Here is a 20087-nt window from a genome sequence, read left to right as displayed (position 1 = left end):
GAAGCAGCCGAGGTTCCCGGCACCGGGCTCCGCCCAGAAGATCCCGCTCCCGCTGCCCGGAAGGAAGCCGGACCAGATGCGCGCGCGGAACCAGAGCGCAGCGACTGCAGCGCCGGCCGGGCCCGTTTCCCCGGAGAGCTCCGGGTCACCGCTCTCGACGCCCCGGAGCGAGATAAAATCCTGCTCTTCCGGTTCTCTGGCCTGGTGTTTGGTGTTGTGTATCCGCACCCCGGAGCCATGTCGGGTTTCAGCCCGGAGCTCATCGATTACCTGGAAGGGAAGATCTCCTTCGAGGAGTTCGAGAGGCGGAGAGAAGAGAGGAAAACCCGCGAGAAGAAAGTGAGGCGCCGCTAGGCCAGGATTCTTCTCTCTGTCTTGCCGTGGTACACCTAGATGTGGGGGGCCCCGTGCCTCGTACGCCGGCCGGGATGGGGCGGCCGGGACGTCCGCCGCTTCTTACCCAAACCCTGATTCTCGCCTCTCATCCTTGTGCTGCGCTCCCCTAAAGATTTCCCCCGCCAAAGTCTTGTCTTTGTAGTAACCTCGTCTCTCCCCTCCTTTCCCCTGCCCCTCCTCCCCGTCACATTCTGACATTAGTCCCAGCTTTGCCACCGGGTGTTTCTTGTGTGTTGGGGTGAGCGTCTCACCGCCTTCCGGAGGCTGCGGTCATTCAGCCGACGCCCGGTTTCTGAGGCGTCTCGCACGGGTGTGATGTCATCTTCCATAAAACGAGTTTTCTTGTCTGGTACCAAAATTTTCACTCACATAATTTTTCATACTTGAGAATATCTGAACTTCCCTTATCTTCTCACTTATAGGAAGTCCGAAGGGAGATAAAAATGATCGCACCCTTTGAAATTGACCGGTGGGTTCTCTCCCAATTCATGCAGCTAATAGTGATCCATCTCTTTTAATTTAAAAAGCTGGGATACGGGGCGCCTGGGTGGCTCAGTGGGTTAAAGCCTCTGCCTTCAGCTCAGGTCATGATCTCAGGGTCCTGGGATCGAGCCCCGCATCGGGCTCTCTGCTCAGCGGGAAGCCTGCTTCCTCCTCTCTCTGCCTGCCTCTCTGCCTACTTGTGATTTCTCTCTGTCAAATAAATAAAATCTTAAAAAAAGAAAAAATAAAAAAATAAAAAATAAAAAGCTGGGATACAATGGGTAGATTCGTGAAATCATCAAGGTATTTTAAGTTATTTTTAAAAGATTTTTATTTATTTATTTGTCAGAGAGAGAGAGCGCGAGCACAAGCAGGGGGAGTGGCAGAGGAGGAAGCAGGCTCACTGCCGAACCAGGATCCGAGGCGGAACTCAGTCCCAGGACCGTGGGATCATGACCTGAGCCAAACGCAGACGCTCAACCCACTGAGCCCCCCAGGCGTCTCTTAGATTATTTTTATAAGTGACTGATGCAGACAGTCATGGGGGATGAGATCGAGGTACTCTGAAATGCTTTGACTATTCAAATGTGAATTCCACATACTGTATGTGTTTGTAGAGCTCGAGTTTTATAGAAAGAGAGAATGAGGGAAATGCCCTATTCCCAACTGGAGAGAACTAAATCTGCATTTTTTTTTTTTTTTTTTAAATTTTCAATCACAGAGTCTTCAGGAAAAAGGAAAGTTACCAGCCGAAGAAAATCCAAATGACTCTGAAGTTCCATCATCATCAGGAATTGACTCCACCAAATCGCGGGACAAAGATGTCAATGAAGGTGTGTTAAAATCATCTGTTACCTGCATTGAATATTGAGGGTACCTAACAATTTAATAAAAACAGTGCTTTTTCGTTGCAGTGGTATTCTGTTGATGACCTTGTTTTTCAGTAGCATAGTGCATGTTGTGTAATAATGTGCTCAATAAAGATTTGTGGAGTTACTGAATATGGTGATGGCTAGTTTTGTGGGTTGTTTTTGTAAAAAAGTGTTTATTTTTTTAAGATTTATTTATTTTGTTTTATTTTATTTTTTTAAGATTTTATTTGACTGGGATCACAAGTAGGCAGAGAGGCAGGCAGAAAGAGGAGCGGGGGGAAGCAGGCTCCCCGCTGAGCAGAGAGCGAGTGTGGGGCTTGATCCCAGGATCCTGAGATCACAACCAGAGCCGAAAGCAGAGGCTTAACCCGCTGAGCCACCCAGGTGCCCCAAGATGTATTTATTTTAGAGCAAGCCTGGGGGCGTGTCAGTCAGGGGGAGGGACAGAAGGAAAGAGAGAGAATCCTCTGGCAGATTCCCCACTGAACACCGAGTTCCATGCCACCCAACCCAGGACCCTGAAATCTTGACCTGAGCCAAAATTAAGAGTCAGTTGCTTAACCGGCTGAGCCACACAGGTGCCTTGTGCAAAAGTGTTTCAAATTGGCGTCAGTATTTGGGAGCCTTTTTAGAGTTATTGTTTTTTATATTAGCTCTTTCAGTTACTAATTACTTCCAGACTATACTCCCCCAGATTGTTGTACTTCTATATAAAGTGGCTTCCAAACTACTGCTTTAGTTGTAGGAGATGAGATAGAAATCCAGTGGAAGTCCTGTTGGCTGCCCAGCTGGGTCATCACACACAGTGTAGGTGTCTTGGTGTGCTGCCTCATTCTAAGATCCAGTCCTCAGCTCTGCATGGCCAGATACTAGATTTGGTTAGTCCCAAACTAATTAAAGCCATCAGAGTCTAACTGATGAATTAGTATGCAAATTCATTAATTTCCAGTGATTCATACACCTTCCTAGTGATCAGAATACTGATGACAGTTCACGGTTCCATCTACCCTTGACAAGTTATGTGTGATACTGAAGTACAGTTATAATGTAGCTTTGTGTGTAGCGTCTGATGGAGAACTAACTACATTGAACTTTCCTGTTCTAGGGAGTAGAAGTAGAGGCTTTTTTTTTTTTTCCCTATAAACGACCTTCTTTCCACAGAGAATCAATACTATTAGGATAGAAAGAAAACAAGCTTTATTCCTGCCTCCTTTGACCCAAGTGGAGAAGAACGGCAAAAAGTAGAGCAAATTGGGGTTACAGTTTCTTACCTTGTCAGACAAGTGGGGTGGGAAAGAGGACTGAAGTTGTTCTAATAACTTTTGGGTCTTTCCCTTTATCTGCTTAGGGGAGGAATAGCTCTTCCAACATCTGGTCTTTGATATGTAACTGTAGTGGCAGGCACCATTGCGTGCCTGCCTCCCAGTCCTGGTTGACGAACGCTGCCCCTGAGCAGTGGCCATGAGGCCCGCTCTAAAAAAAGTGATTAATTGAGTCAGTTCTTGCTCATCAGGAGCAGTAGGCATACGTGTATTAGATTTCCTCAGCTCAGATAATCCCATCCGTCCTTTCAAGATAGAAAGCTCCCCATTCCCCAGGAAGGAATCATCCCAGAGCTCTATCAGGACCCTTGGTGAGTGTGAACATATATATTCAGAATAAAAGAAGTGTCAGTTTTGAACAAGTTTGACAAAGTCTGCTAATTGGAATATATGGCCCCTGGAATTAATTGTCTTTTTTTCTCCTGTACGTTACTGAATATCGCTGTTAAATTCTTGCTCTTGAGTAGCTTTCCCACACACCAAGCAAATACGGCCTTCTTTTAATTTCATTTTCAGTTCATGATTGCTGATAGAGAAACTACAGTTAATTTTTGTGTATTGACCTTGAATCCAAGAACCTGACTTAACTGCTGTGTTCTGGCAGTTTGTACGTACATTCTTTTAGATCTTCTATGTCCTAATCACATCATTTGTGAATAATGACAGTTTCATTTCTTCCTTCCCATCTTCTTTTCCCATCTTTTCTCTTCATTTTACGTTATTCAGGACCTCCAGCAAAACGTTGAAAGGAGTGGTGATGGCATCCTTGTCTCATTTCTAGTAACTGAATAAGGCACCATTAGCTGTGTTGGTGGAAAGTTTTTTTGTAGATACTGTTTATCAAACGAAAGATATTCCTTTCCATTTCTAGTTGACTAAGAATTTTTATTAGGAATGAGTATTAGATTTTATCAGATGCTTCTCCTTAGAAGATGATCCTGTGATTTTTTTTCCTTTCTGTTAACTGGAATAAATTTTATCGATTGGCAGTGTTATAACGTACATTTCTTTGTAAATTTATTTTGGATGTTCAGAATTCTTAAGATGATTTTTATGATTTCTTGAGAATGGCTGTTGCTCAGAATATGTTTTTTTTTTTTTTTTTTTAATAATTTTGTCTTCCCTTAAACATTAACTGTCACATTTATCCAACATCCTTAACGTGTCTTTCTTCAGGAGAAATGTCAGATGGAGTCAGTAAGTCAGTTCACAAGGTCTTTGCGTCCATGCTTGGAGAGAATGAAGATGACGAGGAGGAAGAGGAAGAAGAGGAGGAGGAGGAAGAAGAAACACCTGAGCAACCCACTGCGGGCGACGTGTTTGTGCTGGAGATGGTCCTCAATCGTGAGACCAAGAAGATGATGAAAGTAAGTGCCTCCTTTAGTATTGATAAATGGAATGAAAATGTGACATAGTAACTGAAAAAGAAATCTTTAAATCATACATATATCTAGAAAGAATTCAAACTGTGAGGAAGGAAATATGAGACAACTTTTCCTGGTTTCTTATGTCTAATCTTAGAGATTTTGTACTGTGGTTTTGCTATTAAAAGGTCCATATTGTAACTTTATAGATGTATTTATTAGAGCGTGTGCTTGCTCAAGAGCAGGGGTGAGGGAGTGGGGAGGGAGAGGATCCGAGCAGACTCCTTACTGGGCACAGAGCCCCCCCATAGGGCTCCCTCTCATGACCAGCCCTGAGAACATGACGTGAGCCGAAAGTAAGAGTCAGACACTTAACTGACTTAGCCATCCAGGTACCCCAATATAACTTGATATTTTTTTAACCGAGTTTATTCTAAGTAGATAAATTTGAAGGAAGGGGGATCTTCAGTAGGTTATGTTAAGAAAAGAAGCTTCCTGGCACATAAACCCGTTTTGCCGCATCAGGTTCTACATTTGTTATTATTCTAATTAGTAATAGTGATTCCTGACCACATTGATTTTTGCTTTTTTCATATATTTTTACTGTGCTTTGAACTTTCTACTGTAGGAAGTTTGTTTTTGTTTTTTGTTTTAGTTTTCTGAATTATTCCTTTTTGGAGAATATTTTAGACTGATTTCCTGAGATTAATTTTAGACTTCTTCCTAAAGTGCAGACTTTGATGTTAATGAGCCAGTATTGTAGTCATTTATTCCTTAGTTTCCAGTTTTAGAATGTTGAGAAGTTTTGTTTTTTTTTTTAAGATTTTATTTATTTATTTGACAGAGAGAGAGATCACAAGTAGGCAGAGAGGCAGGCAGAGAGAGAGAGGAGGAAGCAGGCTCCCCGCTGAGCAGAGAGTCCGATGCGGGGCTTGATCCCAGGACCCCGAGACCACGACCCGAGCCAAAGGCAGAGGCTTAACCCACTGAGCCACCCAGGCACCCCTAGAATGTTGAGAAGTTTTAAAGGGAAATTTCATTTTCATTATCCTCTGCATTTATTAATTTGGTTGGAATTGAAATCTAAAATATTACTATATTTTAGCTAAATGTTGTTTATTTTTTTTACAGGAGAAAAGACCTCGAAGTAAACTTCCCAGAGCTCTGAGGGGTCTTATGGGTGAAGCCAACATTCGCTTTGCTCGAGGAGAACGTGAGGAGGCGATATTGATGTGCATGGAAATCATAAGACAAGGTGGTTTTTGTGGGGATTATTGATAATAGCAGTTTAATAGTGTGACTTTTAAAACAAATGGAGGACCATTTCACTGTACTGCTTGGAAAATATATTCAGAAGCTTGGAGGTGATTGTTGTACCAGCAGTATGCCACTTTCACATTGAGTAGAAGTCATTACCAAGAAAATGAAAACCTGATTATGACTCAATGAAATATTAATATTTATTGAACTCTACCAGGCTTCTTTTTTGTTTTTGTTTGTTTTTTAATATTCCATTTTGGGGTTTTAGACTTCTGTGGCATTAGTCTTTTTTAAATATGGCAAGCCCATGTTAAAACCCCTTAAAAAGTGTTCTTTTTTTTCTTCCACTTTCCAGATTAGGCAGAGCTAGATTATTTTAATCTACTTTTTGGTAAAAGATACAATTTATACTTACCATCTTTCTTTAATCTGCAAATCATGGGCATATTGAAGGATATCTTCATAAGTGACTTTCTGACTAATCACTTAAATTTATTATTTTGGTTTCCTGATGTGTTGCCAAATAATGCCCTACATAGTGACTTAGGAAGTTGTAATACAGTAAACTCTTAATTTATCTTTTCAATATTTTGGCATTTCTTTTATCTGGATAAGGGTCCTTTTAGAAGTCTTTTTTCCCTTTGTTAATTTTATTTTTCTCATCATGGTAAATGTACTCTTTAATCCCCGTCCCCTGTTTCCCCCATCCCTCCACCTACCTCTCCTGTGGCAACCATGTTTGTTTTCTACAGTTAAGAGTCTGTTCTTGGTTTTTCTCTCTCTTTTCTTTCTTTGCTTATGTTTTGTTTTGTTTGTTTCTTAAATTCAACATATGAATGAAATCATAAGTGTATTTATCTTTCTCTGACTTTCTTCGCTTAGCATTATACTCTCTTGCTCTATCCATGTTGAAAATGGCAAGATTTCATTCTTTTTTTGTGGCTGAATAATATTCCATTATATATTTATCTTATGTCTTCTTTATCCATTCACCTAGCAATGGACACTTGGGTTGCTTCTTTAGTTTGGGTAGTAAAAATAATGCTGCTATAAACATTGGGATGTTTTTGTATTTTTGGGGTAAATACCCAGTAGTACAATTACTGGGCCATAGGGTAGTTGTATTTTTTATTTTTTTATGTTAAATTGTCTTCCCCATACTGTCTTTCCTAGTGACTGCACCAGTTTGCATACCCACCAACAGTACATGAGGGTTCTCTACAACCTTGCCAACATTTGTTTCTTGTGTTTCCGATTTTAGCCATTCTGACAGGTGTGAGGTGATACCTCATTGAGTTTTTTGCTTTCTATTTCCCTGATGATGAGTGATGTTGAGCATCTTTTTATGTGTCTGTGGCCATCTGGAAGTCTAATTTGGAGAAATGTCTATTTGTGCCTTCTGCCCATTTTTAAATTGGATTATTTGTTTTTTTGGTATTGAGTTGTATCAGTTCTCTGTATGTTTCAGATACTAACCCTTTACTGGATATGTCATTTGCAAATATCTTCTCCTGTTCACTAGGTTGCCTTTTATTTAGTTTTGTTGTTTCTTTCGCAGTGCAGAAACTTTTTATTTTGATGTAGTTCCAGTAGTTTGTTTTTACTTTTATTTTCCTTGCCTTAGGAGACATATCTAGAAAAATGTTACAACTGATGTCCGAGACATTTTTTTAAAAGATTTATTTGAGAGAGTGAGTGAGTGCATGAGCGGGGCGGGAGGGGGGGAAGGGCCAGACTCTCCTCTGAGCAGGGAGCCCAATGCAGGACTCAGTCCTGGGACCCAGGGATCATGACCTGTGCCAAAGACGGATGCTTGACTGAGCCACCCAGGTGCCCAGGTTGCATAGACATTTTAACAACATTATTTCTTCCAATCCATGAGCATGGAGTATCTTTTCATTTCTTTGCAATGTCTTGAATTTCTCTCATCAGTGTTTTATAGTTTTCACAATACAGGTCTTTCACCTCTTTGATTAAGTTTATTCCTAAATATTTTATTGTTTTTATTGTAATTGTAAATGGGATTCTTTTGTTTCCTTGTTTCCTTTCTTCCTTACATCCATCCCTCCATCCTTCCTTCCTTCCTTCCTTTCTTTCTTTCTAGTAAGCTCTACACCCAGCATCAGGCTTGAACTCATGACTCAGATCTGGAGCTGCATGCTTTACCAGCTAAGCCAGCCGTGTGCCCCTTGTATGGTTTTCTTAATTTCACTTTCTGCTGCTTCATTAGTAGTGTATAGGAAGGCAACAGATTGCTGTACATTGATTTTGTATCCTGTGACTTTACTGAACTCACTTACCAATTCTAGTAATTCTTTGGTAGAGTCTTTAGGGTTTTCTATATGTAGTATCATGTCATTTGCAGATAATGAGAGTTTTACTTCTTCCCTACCAATTTGGATGCATTTTATTTCATTATGTTGTCTGATTGCTGTGGCTAGGACTTCTAGTACTGTCTTGACTAAAAGTGATGAGAGTGGACATTGTTATCTTGTTTCTGACCTTAAGGGAAAAGCTCTCAGTTTTTCACCATTGAGTATGCTGTTGGCTGTGGGTTTTTCTTATAAGGCCTTTATTATGTTGAGGTATGTGCTCTCTAGACCTACTTTGCAGAGGGTTTTTTTAAAATCAGGAGTTGATGTTGTACTTTGTCAAATGCTTTTTCTGCATTTATTGAAATGATCATGTAGTTTTCATTCTTTATCTTTTTTTTATTTTCTTTTTTTCCCTTTCTTTTCATCCTTTATCCTGTCGATATAACATATCTTGTTGATTGTTTTGCAAATAGGGAACCATCCTTGCAACCTGGGGATAATGCCACTAGATCCTGGTGTATGTTTTTTAATGTGTTGTTGGATTCGGTTTGCTAATACGTTGTTGAGGATTTTTGCATCTATATTTGTGAGAGATACAGGGCTGTGGTGTGTGTGTGTGTGTGTGTGTGGTGTCTTTATCTGGTTTTGGCATCAGGGTGATACCTCATAGAGTGGATTTGGAAGTTTTCCTTTCTCTTTTTTGTTTTGGAATGGTTTGAGAAGAATAGGTGTTAACTCTTCTTTAAGTGTTTGATAGAATTTGCCTGTGAGGCTGTCTAGTCCTTGACTTTTGTTTTTTTGGAGTTTTTGGTTACTGCTTCAATTTCATTGCTGCTAATTGGTCTGTTCAAATTTTCTGTTTCTTCCTGCTTCAGTTTTGGTAGGTTGTATATTTCAAGGAATTTATCCATTTCCTCTAAGTTGTCCAGTTTGTTGGCATATAGGTTTTCTAATATTCTGTTACAGTTGTTTGTATTTCTGTGGTGTTGGTTGTTACTTCTCTTTCATTTATGACTTTATTTACGTCCTCTTTTTTTTGATGAACCTTACTAAAGGTTTATCAATTTTATTGATCCTAGTTCAATTTGTTGAACTATTTATCTGTTTTTTTTTTTTGTTTTTTTTTTTTTTTTTAGTTTCTATATCATTTGTTTCTGCTCTAATCTTTTTTAAAAGATTTTATTGTTAAATAATCTCTGCACCCACTGTGGGGCTCGAACTCATAACCCTGAGGTCGGTAATTGCATGCTCTACCCACTGAGCCAGCCAGGTGCTCCTCTGTTCTAATCTTTATTATTTCCTTCCTTTTGCTAGGTGTGGGTTTTATTCTTTTTTGGCTCCCTTAGGTATAAGATTAGGTTATTTATTTGAGATTTTTCCTGCTTCTGAAAGGCTGGCCTGTATTGCTATAAACTTCCCTCTTACAACCACTTTTGCTGCATCCCAAAGATTTTGGACCACTGTAGTTTATTTTCATTTGTTTCCATGTAGTTTTTTATTTATTCTTTGATTTCTTTATTGATCCATTCATTGATTAGTAGCATGTTAATTAACCTCATGTATTTATACTCTTTCCAGATTTTTTCTTATGGTTGATTTCTAGTTTCATAGCATTGTGGTCAGAAAAGCAGGGTGGTATGACTTTGATTTTTTTGAATTTGTTGAGACTTGTTTTGTGGCCCAATATCTGATCTGTTCTGGAGAATGTTCCATGTGCACTCAAAAAGAATGTGTATTCTGTTTTAGTATGGAATGTACTGAATATGTCTTTTTAGTCCATCTGGTTCAGGGTGTCATTCAAAACCATTCTTTATTTGTAGATTTTCTGTTTGGATGATCTGTCCATTGATGTAAGTGGAGTGTTAAAGTCCTCTACTATTATTGTATTACTGTTACTTCTTTATGTTTGTTATTAACTGTTTTATGTATTTGGGTTCTCCCATGTTAGGCACATAAATATTTACAATTGTTTTTTTCTCTTGTTGGATTAGGGGCCCTTTATTATTATATAGTGTCCTCTTTGTCTCTTACTACAATCTTTGTTTTATTTTATATTATTTTATTTTATTTTTATTTTTTTAAAGATTTTGGTTTTTATTTATTTTTTATTTTATTTTATTTTTTTTAAAGATTTTGTTTTTTAAAGTAATGCTTGTACCCAATTTGAACCTTGAACTTAAAACCCCAAGATCATGAGTTGCAGGCTCTACCGACTAAGTGAGGTGACTCACTGTCTTTGTTTCTTTGTTTTATATTTAGAGAGAGGGAGAGCCTGCATGGAGGGGAGGGGCAGAGACAGAGGGAGAGACAGTCTTAAGCAGACTCCCTGCTCAGCACAGAGTCTCACGTGGGGCTTGATCTCACAACCCTGAGATCATGACCTGAGCTGAAACCAAGAGTTGGACATTTAACTGACTGTACCACCCAGGCGTCCCTCCACAGTCAGTGTTTTAAAGTGTGTTTGTCCAATATAAGTATTGCTCTCCTGGCTTTCTTTTGTTATCCATTTGCATGATAAATGTTTTCCATCTCCTCACTTTGAATCTGCAGGTATCTTTCAATCTGAAATGAGTCTCTTACAGTGAGCATATAGATGGTCTTATTTTTTTTATCCATCTGTCATCCTCTTGTCTTTTGATTAGAGCCTTTAGTCTATTTACATTCAAAATAATATCGATAGATATGTATTTCTTGCTGTTTTGTTACTTGTTTTGTGGTTGTTTCTGTAGATTTGCTCTGATCCTTTCTTTTGCTCTCTTTCATGGTTTGTTGGCTTTCTTTAATACTATCCTTTGGCACTTGGCCAGCTCAGTTGGTAGAGCATGCAACTCTCGATGTTGGAGTCATGAGTTCAAGCCCCATGTAGGGTGTAGAGCTTACTTTAAAAAAATTTTTTTTTTTCTTAGATTACTCATTAGGATAATTTGAGGTCACTGCTTTTTCTTTTCTACTCCATCAGAAACAAGCTTAGCCAAACTTTTCCTTGAGGATATTTTGTTTGGTTCCTACTTTCCAATATTACCTGTTCCTTTATTCCAGTTTGTAATTGTTTATTTTTAGCAATTATCTTTGATTTTAAGCCCTTGTGATCTTTGAACTTCATTTCAGAAACATTTCAGAAATGTAGATTAACTATTCACTTTGATATCCTCCGTTTAGGTGCAGGTTAGCTATCCTTAGTCCATTCATCCATATGCCTATGGTCATGAAGATTAAATAAACACGGATGTGATGGTGTTCTTTGGGATGAACTTGCTGAGTTATTGAGCAGTGTTTAATCTTAGCAAATGAGGATTTTCACAAGGGTTGCATGGTGGAGAGTAGAGTTTTTCATGAAGTTACACTTTGCTCAGAGACAGTAATGCCAAAACACTAATAGTGTATGAACATGAAGTAAAGCAAATTTAATCTAATGTTTATTCTTAAATCTGTTAAGTAGTTTGTATAATTCTGCTAGAGTGTTTTAAAGAGTAAACATTAAAAAAAGATCCGTAGCTTGAACATGGGATTGATGTCATCTCATGCCTCTTTCTTCAGCCAATAGAATTTGTTTTTTTTAAATTCATTATAGCTCCTCTGGCTTATGAACCGTTTTCTACTCTTGCTATGATATATGAGGACCAAGGTGACATGGAAAAATCTCTTCAGTTTGAGTTGATTGCTGCACATTTAAATCCTAGTGACACCGAAGAATGGGTTAGATTGGCAGAAATGTCTCTGGAGCAAGACAATATTAAGCAGGCTATTTTTTGCTACACGAAAGGTAAAAAAATTTCTTATTTTGTTTGATATAATGTTATATAATAGGTATTTTCATAATTGTACTTACTACTCTAGGGTGATGTTCGCTGAAGTATAGTTATTCCCTATATTCTGGCATCCCAGAGGGAAGTATTTGGGGTCTCTCTGCTTTCATGTTTATCAGCAACTTTATGCTGTGATCTAATACAGCACAGAAGTTGGTAGAAGAACAGTACTTTCAGTTTCCTGCTGAGATTGTTGTTGGTTCTAAGCTATTCCTTAAGGGTTAACATCTCATTAGAGTGACCAAATGAAGATTAATATAGAGATTCAGACTCTGTCTGGTCTTAGACTAAACCTAGTTGAGAGTTCCTGTGAAAGTAGATTTGTTCCAGAATAACCCCCTTGGGTCTATTAGAGAATTAGAGTGTTTATTAAATTTTCTGAAAAGGGGATTGGTCATACCTAGGTATCATGAACCCCTTTTTGTGGTAAATCTGTAATTCTTTTTTTTCTTTTTAGCTCTTAAATATGAACCTACTAATGTCCGTTATCTGTGGGAGCGATCAAGCCTTTATGAGCAGATGGGAGACCATAAGATGGCAATGGATGGTTATAGGCGTATTTTAAATCTTTTATCTCCGTCTGATGGAGAACGTTTTATGCAGTTGGCTAGAGATATGGCAAAGTAAGTTTGGAGTATATTTAGATTCTCCTATTAATCATCTTATTTTACAAATCAGAACACATATTTGAAGTAAATATATTTTTATTTTTTATTGAGGTTCAAAGAAGTGTTTTATTTAATACATTTTTGTACTTTTCTGTTTTCAAGTCAGCTGTGTGGTTACTGAGAAAAATTTGTATATACAGTTGCCTTCACGTGTTCAGAAGCTTAATGGGGCATGTTCTAAAAGGATGATTAGGTTGCCAGTTTTCCATAACTTAGTTGAAGTTATGTACATTTGCAGTTATATTATTTTAAATTGTTGTAAATGTGCTAATGAAATGTTTGTGATACGGGTTTTTTTAAATAATCATTTATCTTTAGTCAGTACTAGAATAACATTTTAAGACAAAAAAATATTCCTTGTAGCTGACACATGCTACTGGCTGTGGTATATATTTTATTCCAAAATATTGTGTACTACTACATTTACTTCTCCAGTGTGCTATACATCAAAGCAGAGCAAGAACCATTTGGCTAAATACTGTCTTGTCATAAGCTCTCTATCTAGGGATATCTGTTCTGTAGTATTTAAGCCTAGGATCAACCATCTTCGTCTGGGTGTCTTGGGGTTAACCCTGTTAACCTTGTGGCCATTGTCATGAAGATGCTTAGCTATGAAATCACTCCCTGTTATCACAAGGATGGGTTATGTAAGAATACTAGAAGCATTTTTAAGTAATGTGTTGAAGCAGGGCAACCCTAAGTTGATCCTCTGATGTATGTAATGAGCATTGAGGAACTTTTCAGGTTATATGCTATTAGTCCCATCACTAGCTGTCATGTAATTAGCCCACTAAGCCTCTATTTTATGAACTATTACTTGATCTGTGATAGTAAATTTGTTTTCCATTTATATTATTTATAATACTTTGGGGGGAAAGGGTGAGGATGAATAGTTTCGCCACTGCTGTAGAGGTCCTTCCTACATGGAATTACGTTACCATAACTTCAGTTTATTAGGATTTCTCTCAGATGCTATTTTTCTTTCAGAAATATTTATTAAGTGCTGGGCAGTGTATAAAACACCAGGAGATCCAGTTTTGAATGCGTTTTAATTTTCTTTTCCCTGTGGAGTTTACATTTTAGTTGAGGGAGACAATAAACAAAAACAACCAAATATATAATATGTCAGATGTTGATAAAGGATATGAAGAAAAATGAAGCAGAAAAGGGATAGGAAGCTGGTGTATAGGGGTATGTTATTTTAAATAGGGTGATTAGAGAAGGACTCAGTTCCCTATGTTACAATCGTAATGACCTGTAAGTAAACTAAAGGAAGTATGGGAACAGATATTTAGGGAAGAGTGTCACAGGCAAAGTAGGTGGCAAGTGCAGAAGTGTGCTCTGGGAACAAGCTGAAGGTTTAAGGGAACATAGCAGGAGCTGAGATCAGAGAGGCATCAGGAGGTCGCTTGGCTCTTTCAGACCATTGTAAGTGCTTTCGGTTTTATCCTGAATGAGTTTGGAAGTCATTGGAAGGTTTTGAGAAGAGTAGGTGTAATTTGACTTAAACTTTAAATCAGGGGGCACCTGGGTGTCTCAGCCATTAAGCATCTTCCTTTGGCTCAGGTCATGTGGGATTGAGCTCTGCTTGGGCTGCCTGCTCAGCAGGAAGCCTGCTTCTCCCTCTTCTACTTCCCGTGCTTGTGTTCCCTCTCCCGCTGTCTCCGTCTCTGTCTCTCTCTCTGTCAATTAAATAAATAAAATTTTTTAAAGAAACAAAACCAAAAAACCCTTTAAATCAGTTCTGTTATTTTGAGGATAGTGTGAGGAGTGGTAAGGGCAGAAGCAGAGAGACCAGTTAGGAAATTATTGCAACAATCTATGAAAGGGTTGACAGTTGTTTGGTCCAGGATAAAAGTGCGGGAGGTCGTGAGAAATATTCATATTCTAGATGTATTTTGAAGGCTGAGCTTTCAGGATTTTCTGATATGAAATGGTGTTTGTATGTGGGTTTGGGGTGAGAGAGAGGGACAGACACAGACAGACAGATAAGGGAAGCGTTCTGAGGACTAAACCCTGAGGTCCTGCAGTGTTTAAAAGTCAGGGGAAACAGCAGGGAGAGGAAATGGACAGTGAAGTGGGAGGAAATGAAGAGAGTGTGATATTCTAGAAATATTGAAGAAAGCACTTCAAGGAGGAGGGATGATCATCTTTGTGAAGTAGTCAAGGTAGAGCGTGTGAAATGAGGACTGAATGTTGACATTGGAGGTGGGGTGGGAGTTCCTGGGGGATAGGCAGCTCTTTGGAGAAGTTTATAAGAGGAGCAGAGGAATGGGGAGGTAATTGGTATAGGTTGTAGGGGTAAGAGATAACTTTTAAGTTGGGAAAAATTACAGTGTATTTGTATTCCGTTGGTATAATCTGCAGTTGAAAAACACATTGAAGATTAATAAGAGAAGGGACGATTGCTTGAGTGAAGTCCTTGAGTAGGTTGGAGGGAGTGGGATCTAGTGGGGGTTTGCCCTTGTTAGTGGAGAAGGTAGAAGATACGGCCCTGGGTGTGTGTAAGTAGGACGACAGGTTGGGAATATGTGAGATGTTATGATCTGGTTCTCTTTGAAAACTAAAAAGCAAGGTTGTCAGCTGAGAGTGTGGATCAGAGCGTTTTGGAGGTTTGAAGAGAAAGATGAGAAGATGAGAAGTAGTTGTCGAGTCCTTGGAGCCTTGCTGCAACATTTGCTTCTCCTGGGAGCTTGTTGTAAATGTAGAATCTCAGCTGTATCCCAGCTCTACTGCATCAGAATATGCCTTTGGACAAGACCCCCACTTACTTTGCATGCATGTTCAGATTTGCAGAGTACTGGGCAAGGTACCTGGTAACATTGCTGACCAGCACCGTGGGCCCGCTCGAGGCTTCTGGTCGTTAATTCAGAGTGAGTGCAGTCGGCGTGGTCGGCTGGAGAGGCGGTGGTGCAGAGCAGGCATATTTGAGTTAACAAGGGTTGGGGTTTTATCAAATGATTTTATTAGAAGGGAGAGACGGGCAGGAGAAGTGAGGAGATTATAAGGGAGGGAGTATTCATAATGTTGGTCTGTGGAGAAGGAGGAAAGTGAGGGCAGGAAGCAGCAGGACAGTAGAACAGGTAGACGAGTGCTTTGTAGATTCCACTGAGGTAGAAGAGCTCTTGGACTAAGGTGATGGGGGAACGAGCTGGAATGACACGGGGTAGCTTTTGGAGAGTGAGATGCTGGCATGATGACATTGTCATACTGGTGTTTGCCATTTTTTTCTGCATCAGCTGTGATTATGATTTTAAAGAAAAGTTTTTTCTCTTCCCTAATTTTAAGAAAATGAAAATCATAGGTAATAGATGGTCTAAGCAAAGATAAGAGTTTTATAATCTGAATGAAATAAATATTCATCCATTTTGTCATTTATTTTTTTAGGAGTTACTATGAAGCCAATGATGTTACTTCAGCTATTAACATAATTGAAGAAGCTTTCTCAAAACATCAGGGTCTTGTCTCCATGGAAGATATTAACATAGCAGCCGAACTATACATTTCTAACAAGCATTATGACAAAGCTTTGGAGGTAGGAAAATGTAATAGGTTTCTCTTGGATTTTGGACACATTTCTGCATTTTAGAAATTCTACAAATTGACAGTTCCTCACTTTAGTTATATATATTAAGCTACTTACATACTAAATTATTTATTTAAAGTCTGTATTGAAACAGATTTCTAGATTCTGTGGTAATTCCAAATGAAATGTAACACATAGTTATATATGTTATGTATATAGGAGAGATAAAATCTCTCACCGTTATCCCAGATGCCAGATAGTCTGTACTTGAGGGTAGCAGGACTCAGCAGCCAGACGAATTGCTATGATTCAGTTCCCAAGCTGTTGGGAAAAGTAGTTCGATTTGATATGGATGAATTCTATATCTTTATTTAAGCATTAGTTTATATGATATAAAAATGTTAATATATCACAGTGGTTTCTTATTTTAAAGAGACTACTGTTGCTTTTTGTAGTCCATTTATATGTTATAAGGATTATTTGAACTAACTATACGAACCTTTGCATTGTGAAAAGGTTTTCTATGTGTTACTCTTGCATCATTTCCTTTTTCCTCTATTCTTTTAGGTAATTACAGATTTTTCTGGAATTGTGCTGGAAAAAAATACAGAAGAAGGACCTTCCGAGGAGAATAAAGGTTGTAGTTTTCTCTGCATAGGGTAGTGCACATAAGCCTCTCTGGTTTATAATGTGGCATTTTGAAACTGGTAGTTGATGTTCTCATAGCAGGTTTTCCCAGAAGCATTTTTTCCTCATAGAGACTTCGTATCTTTTTCTTGTGAATATTTACTCACAAGAAACCTGCTTGAAAAATTCTTTTCAGTCCCTTTTTATTTCTCAGTACATCCATTTGAACATGGCATTTCTCATTTTCTGGGGTCTTTTTAGTGACGTGAAAAAAGAATGGATTACCGAACAGCATATCAGAAACCTTTAGATCTAAAGCAATTTACTTTTCAAAAAAGGCAAAATACTCTCATTAAAAAATTTCTACTTCAAACTTAAACATTCATATAAAAAGTAGAAACTGATATGATTGCTGTCCATTGAAAACTTAAAATACACAGTTAGGGGTCTCGTTGGGGAGTCATACCTGAGGTGTGGCTTGCAGTGTCGCCTTCAGTTCTCTTCCTCATTCCTGCTCTTTTCTTTGTATCACACCCATTAACTGTCCTGTGAAAATACTAGTATGCAAGACCCGATCTGAGGTTGTAGCAAAATTGAACTCTGTGGGCAGAGTAGACGTCCCTGTTCTTGTATGAAAATTCCTGTGTAATACCTTCCTTCTGCCTCTACCCCATGAGGCTTTTGGTGGTGGGGGAAAAGGGGGAGGCGCTTGTTACTTGAGTACTGCCGGCTTCAGAATAGCTCCCTCCCTGGCCTGTCATGGTGCCTACAAATTCCATCATCATATAATCCTTTGGGTTAAGGCATAAGTATGCAAAATCAAAAAGCCTTTTATTTAAATGATCCATCCTAATGGAAAGTAGTAATTCATTTTTACAAATCAGTTGCTATGCTAATTCATAGAGAGCAAAGCCCAAGATGAGACATGGGACAGACATATTGAAGAGGAAAATTGTTGGAGAACGAAAAGCCCAGTTTTTGAGAAGAGTTTCTTGTAAGGTCCTATGCTAGGTGTTTGGGGAATATGCAGGTGAAAATGATACTTCCTCCCCACAGGGAGGGCAAGTGGGGTTCAAGTGAAGTATATACAGTTTAATTATAGGAGGAGTAGTGTGATAATTTCTGTAGTAAACCTGACATTATAGGAAAATAGAGAAGAGCAATATACTAAAGATCGGAGAAGGTTTCTAGAAGCATAATTTAAGTAAACCCCCGGGCGGAAGTGCATTGCAGACGGAGAGGTTACGGGTGTGAGAGCACTACTTGGTACAGATAGGATTAGATAGGGTGCTTTGGCTGCCGATCTTGAGTGTTACGGGGGTTGTGAATGAGTAGATCGGAGTACAGCTCTTGTACAGTGGAGTAGAAATTGAAATGCCATGAAAGCAGGAATTAGGGCATCTGAAAAATTGCCAGTTTTGATAGTTTTCTTGGACCTGGTCTAACCTTGAGCCAAGTCTCAAATTGTTTTGCAGCTCTGTTTTCTGTTTAGGATCTTTCGTCCCAAAAGTTATATTCCTGTTGAAAATTATTGCTGTCTATTGTTTTGAAAATGTTAAGGAAAAAGTTACATTCAGGTTTTAATTACAGATATATTAGTCATTTTGTTGTTTAATATATTTTGCTGTGTTTCATTGATCCACCCCTCCTTCCTTCTTTCCTTACTGACAGACTGAAGGAAGTATAAAAACCTCTATAAAAAACCTTTATAGGGGCGCCTGGGTAGCTCAGTGGGTTAAACCTCTGCCTTCAGCTCAGGTCATGATCTCAGGGTCCTGGGATCGAGTCCCCCATCGGGCTCTCTGCTCAACAGGGAGCCTGCTTCCCCCTCTCTCTCTGCCTGCTTCTCTGCCTACTTGTGATCTCTCTCTGTCAAATAAATAAATAAAATCTTTAAAAACAAAAACAAAAAACCTCTATAAAAATAGAATTGGTCAAATTAGAATTGACTATGGAATCCTTTGTCCTGAATGAAGTAATTGAGATCTTACATTGAGGGTGTAGTCGCTTCATTTGTCCTACTTCCTAAGCTTGCATATAGGAACTGCTTTTTGTCTGTCTGATCCAAAGCTGGTGAGAATGTTAGCTGCAGCATACCTGATGGTGTGCCCATAGACATCACCGTGAAGTTGATGGTCTGCCTGGTACATCTCAACATCCTCGAACCACTTAATGTAAGTAACATTAAGATCTGCACTTCAGGTACTTCAGATCAAATCTGCATTATTTTCTTTGACAGGAAATTGTAAGGAATTGTAAGTTTACCCCAAATTTCATGTTTTTCAATAACCAGGAAGTCACCATAAGTGTAAATCATTTGTGTGTGAATATCTTATAAAAGCTGAACGGGGCTTGCAGTAATTATTCTTTTTAAATGAGAACAATCCAGAGATCAGAATTTGAGATTGGGCTTTTTAGACAGTTGGTAAGTTCTGACAGCTCTTCTCTTCTGCCAACTTTGGATTAAGTATTTCACTGAATAAAAAAAGCTATTGGGCATTTACTTGGCAGACCTTAGGATAAGGTATTGAAAACATTATACAGATCCCTGCCGTCATGGAGCTTTTGTTCTAAAGGGATGAAATAGATCATAAAATAAGTATGTAAAATAGGGGTTGGAGATAAATACTCTGGAAGAAAATCAATCAGAAGAGAGAGAATATTGGGGTAGGAGGAGTTGCAGTTGTAAATAGGGTGGTCAGGAAAGGCCTCTCTGGAAAGGTAACATTTGATTAATGACAGGAGTATCAGCAAACACAGAGGCCCTGAGGCCTGGGCGTGTTTAACTTGGCAGAGCAAGGGCACAGTAGGTCAGTGTTAGCTTAGCTCCTACCGTGCCTACTTATAACAGGCTTCAGAAGTAATGTGTTAAATGAGTGAATGATGGCAGTATGAGGTCTTTTTAATAGAGATACAGAAATGAATAGGAAAATGATTATTTAAAGCTGTTTTTATTAAGCCTTGCTCCTTTTAGGCTTGCCCTGGGTAACTGATAGGTATATAAAAAGAGAAATATACATAGATATGCATATTTGTAAACAAAGTTTGACTTCAGCCTTTTATTTTGGGATGTAGCCTCTCTTGACAACACTAGTGGAACAGAATCCTGAAGATATGGGAGACCTCTATCTAGATGTTGCTGAAGCCTTTTTGGATGTCGGTGAATATAGTTCTGCACTTCCCCTCCTTAGTGCACTGGTTTGCTCTGAAAGATACAACCTTGCCGTAGTTTGGCTCCGGCATGCAGGTAATTTTTTGTGGGAGGGAGAAGTTTAATCATATAACCAGGCAAGAACTTACTTTCCCAAGATGGTAATAATTATTTTAAAATATTAATGTCTTGGTGAAAGTGAAAGTGTCTGGTTTCAGGGCAGTTTCTGAAAGTCAGGTTTTCTTGTTTTGCTTATTTTTTGAGTATAGTTGACATACAGTGTTACGTTAGTTTCAG

At 38.8% G+C, this 20087-nt stretch overlaps 1 protein-coding gene across 1 annotated transcript in view; it reads left to right on the top strand.

Moving 5' to 3' along the window:
- Positions 1-219: 219 nt before the first annotated feature.
- The window catches only part of LOC111142096 (general transcription factor IIIC subunit 3), a 35824-nt gene continuing 15956 nt past the window's right edge, over positions 220-20087 (top strand). Inside the window, exons 1-10 of the mRNA XM_022495052.1 lie at positions 220-339; positions 1601-1712; positions 4250-4440; positions 5569-5692; positions 11584-11775; positions 12276-12441; positions 15874-16021; positions 16580-16649; positions 18710-18813; positions 19715-19886. Coding sequence (XP_022350760.1) covers positions 238-339; positions 1601-1712; positions 4250-4440; positions 5569-5692; positions 11584-11775; positions 12276-12441; positions 15874-16021; positions 16580-16649; positions 18710-18813; positions 19715-19886 — 1381 coding nt within the window. The 5' untranslated portion in view covers positions 220-237. The remainder of the gene's footprint in view (positions 340-1600; positions 1713-4249; positions 4441-5568; positions 5693-11583; positions 11776-12275; positions 12442-15873; positions 16022-16579; positions 16650-18709; positions 18814-19714; positions 19887-20087) is intronic.

Source organism: Enhydra lutris, unplaced genomic scaffold (assembly GCF_002288905.1).
Source record: "Enhydra lutris kenyoni isolate GAN:26980312 unplaced genomic scaffold, ASM228890v2 scaffoldscaffold1, whole genome shotgun sequence".
Taxonomy (NCBI): domain Eukaryota; kingdom Metazoa; phylum Chordata; class Mammalia; order Carnivora; family Mustelidae; genus Enhydra; species Enhydra lutris.
This window is presented reverse-complemented; position numbering and strand designations above follow the sequence as displayed.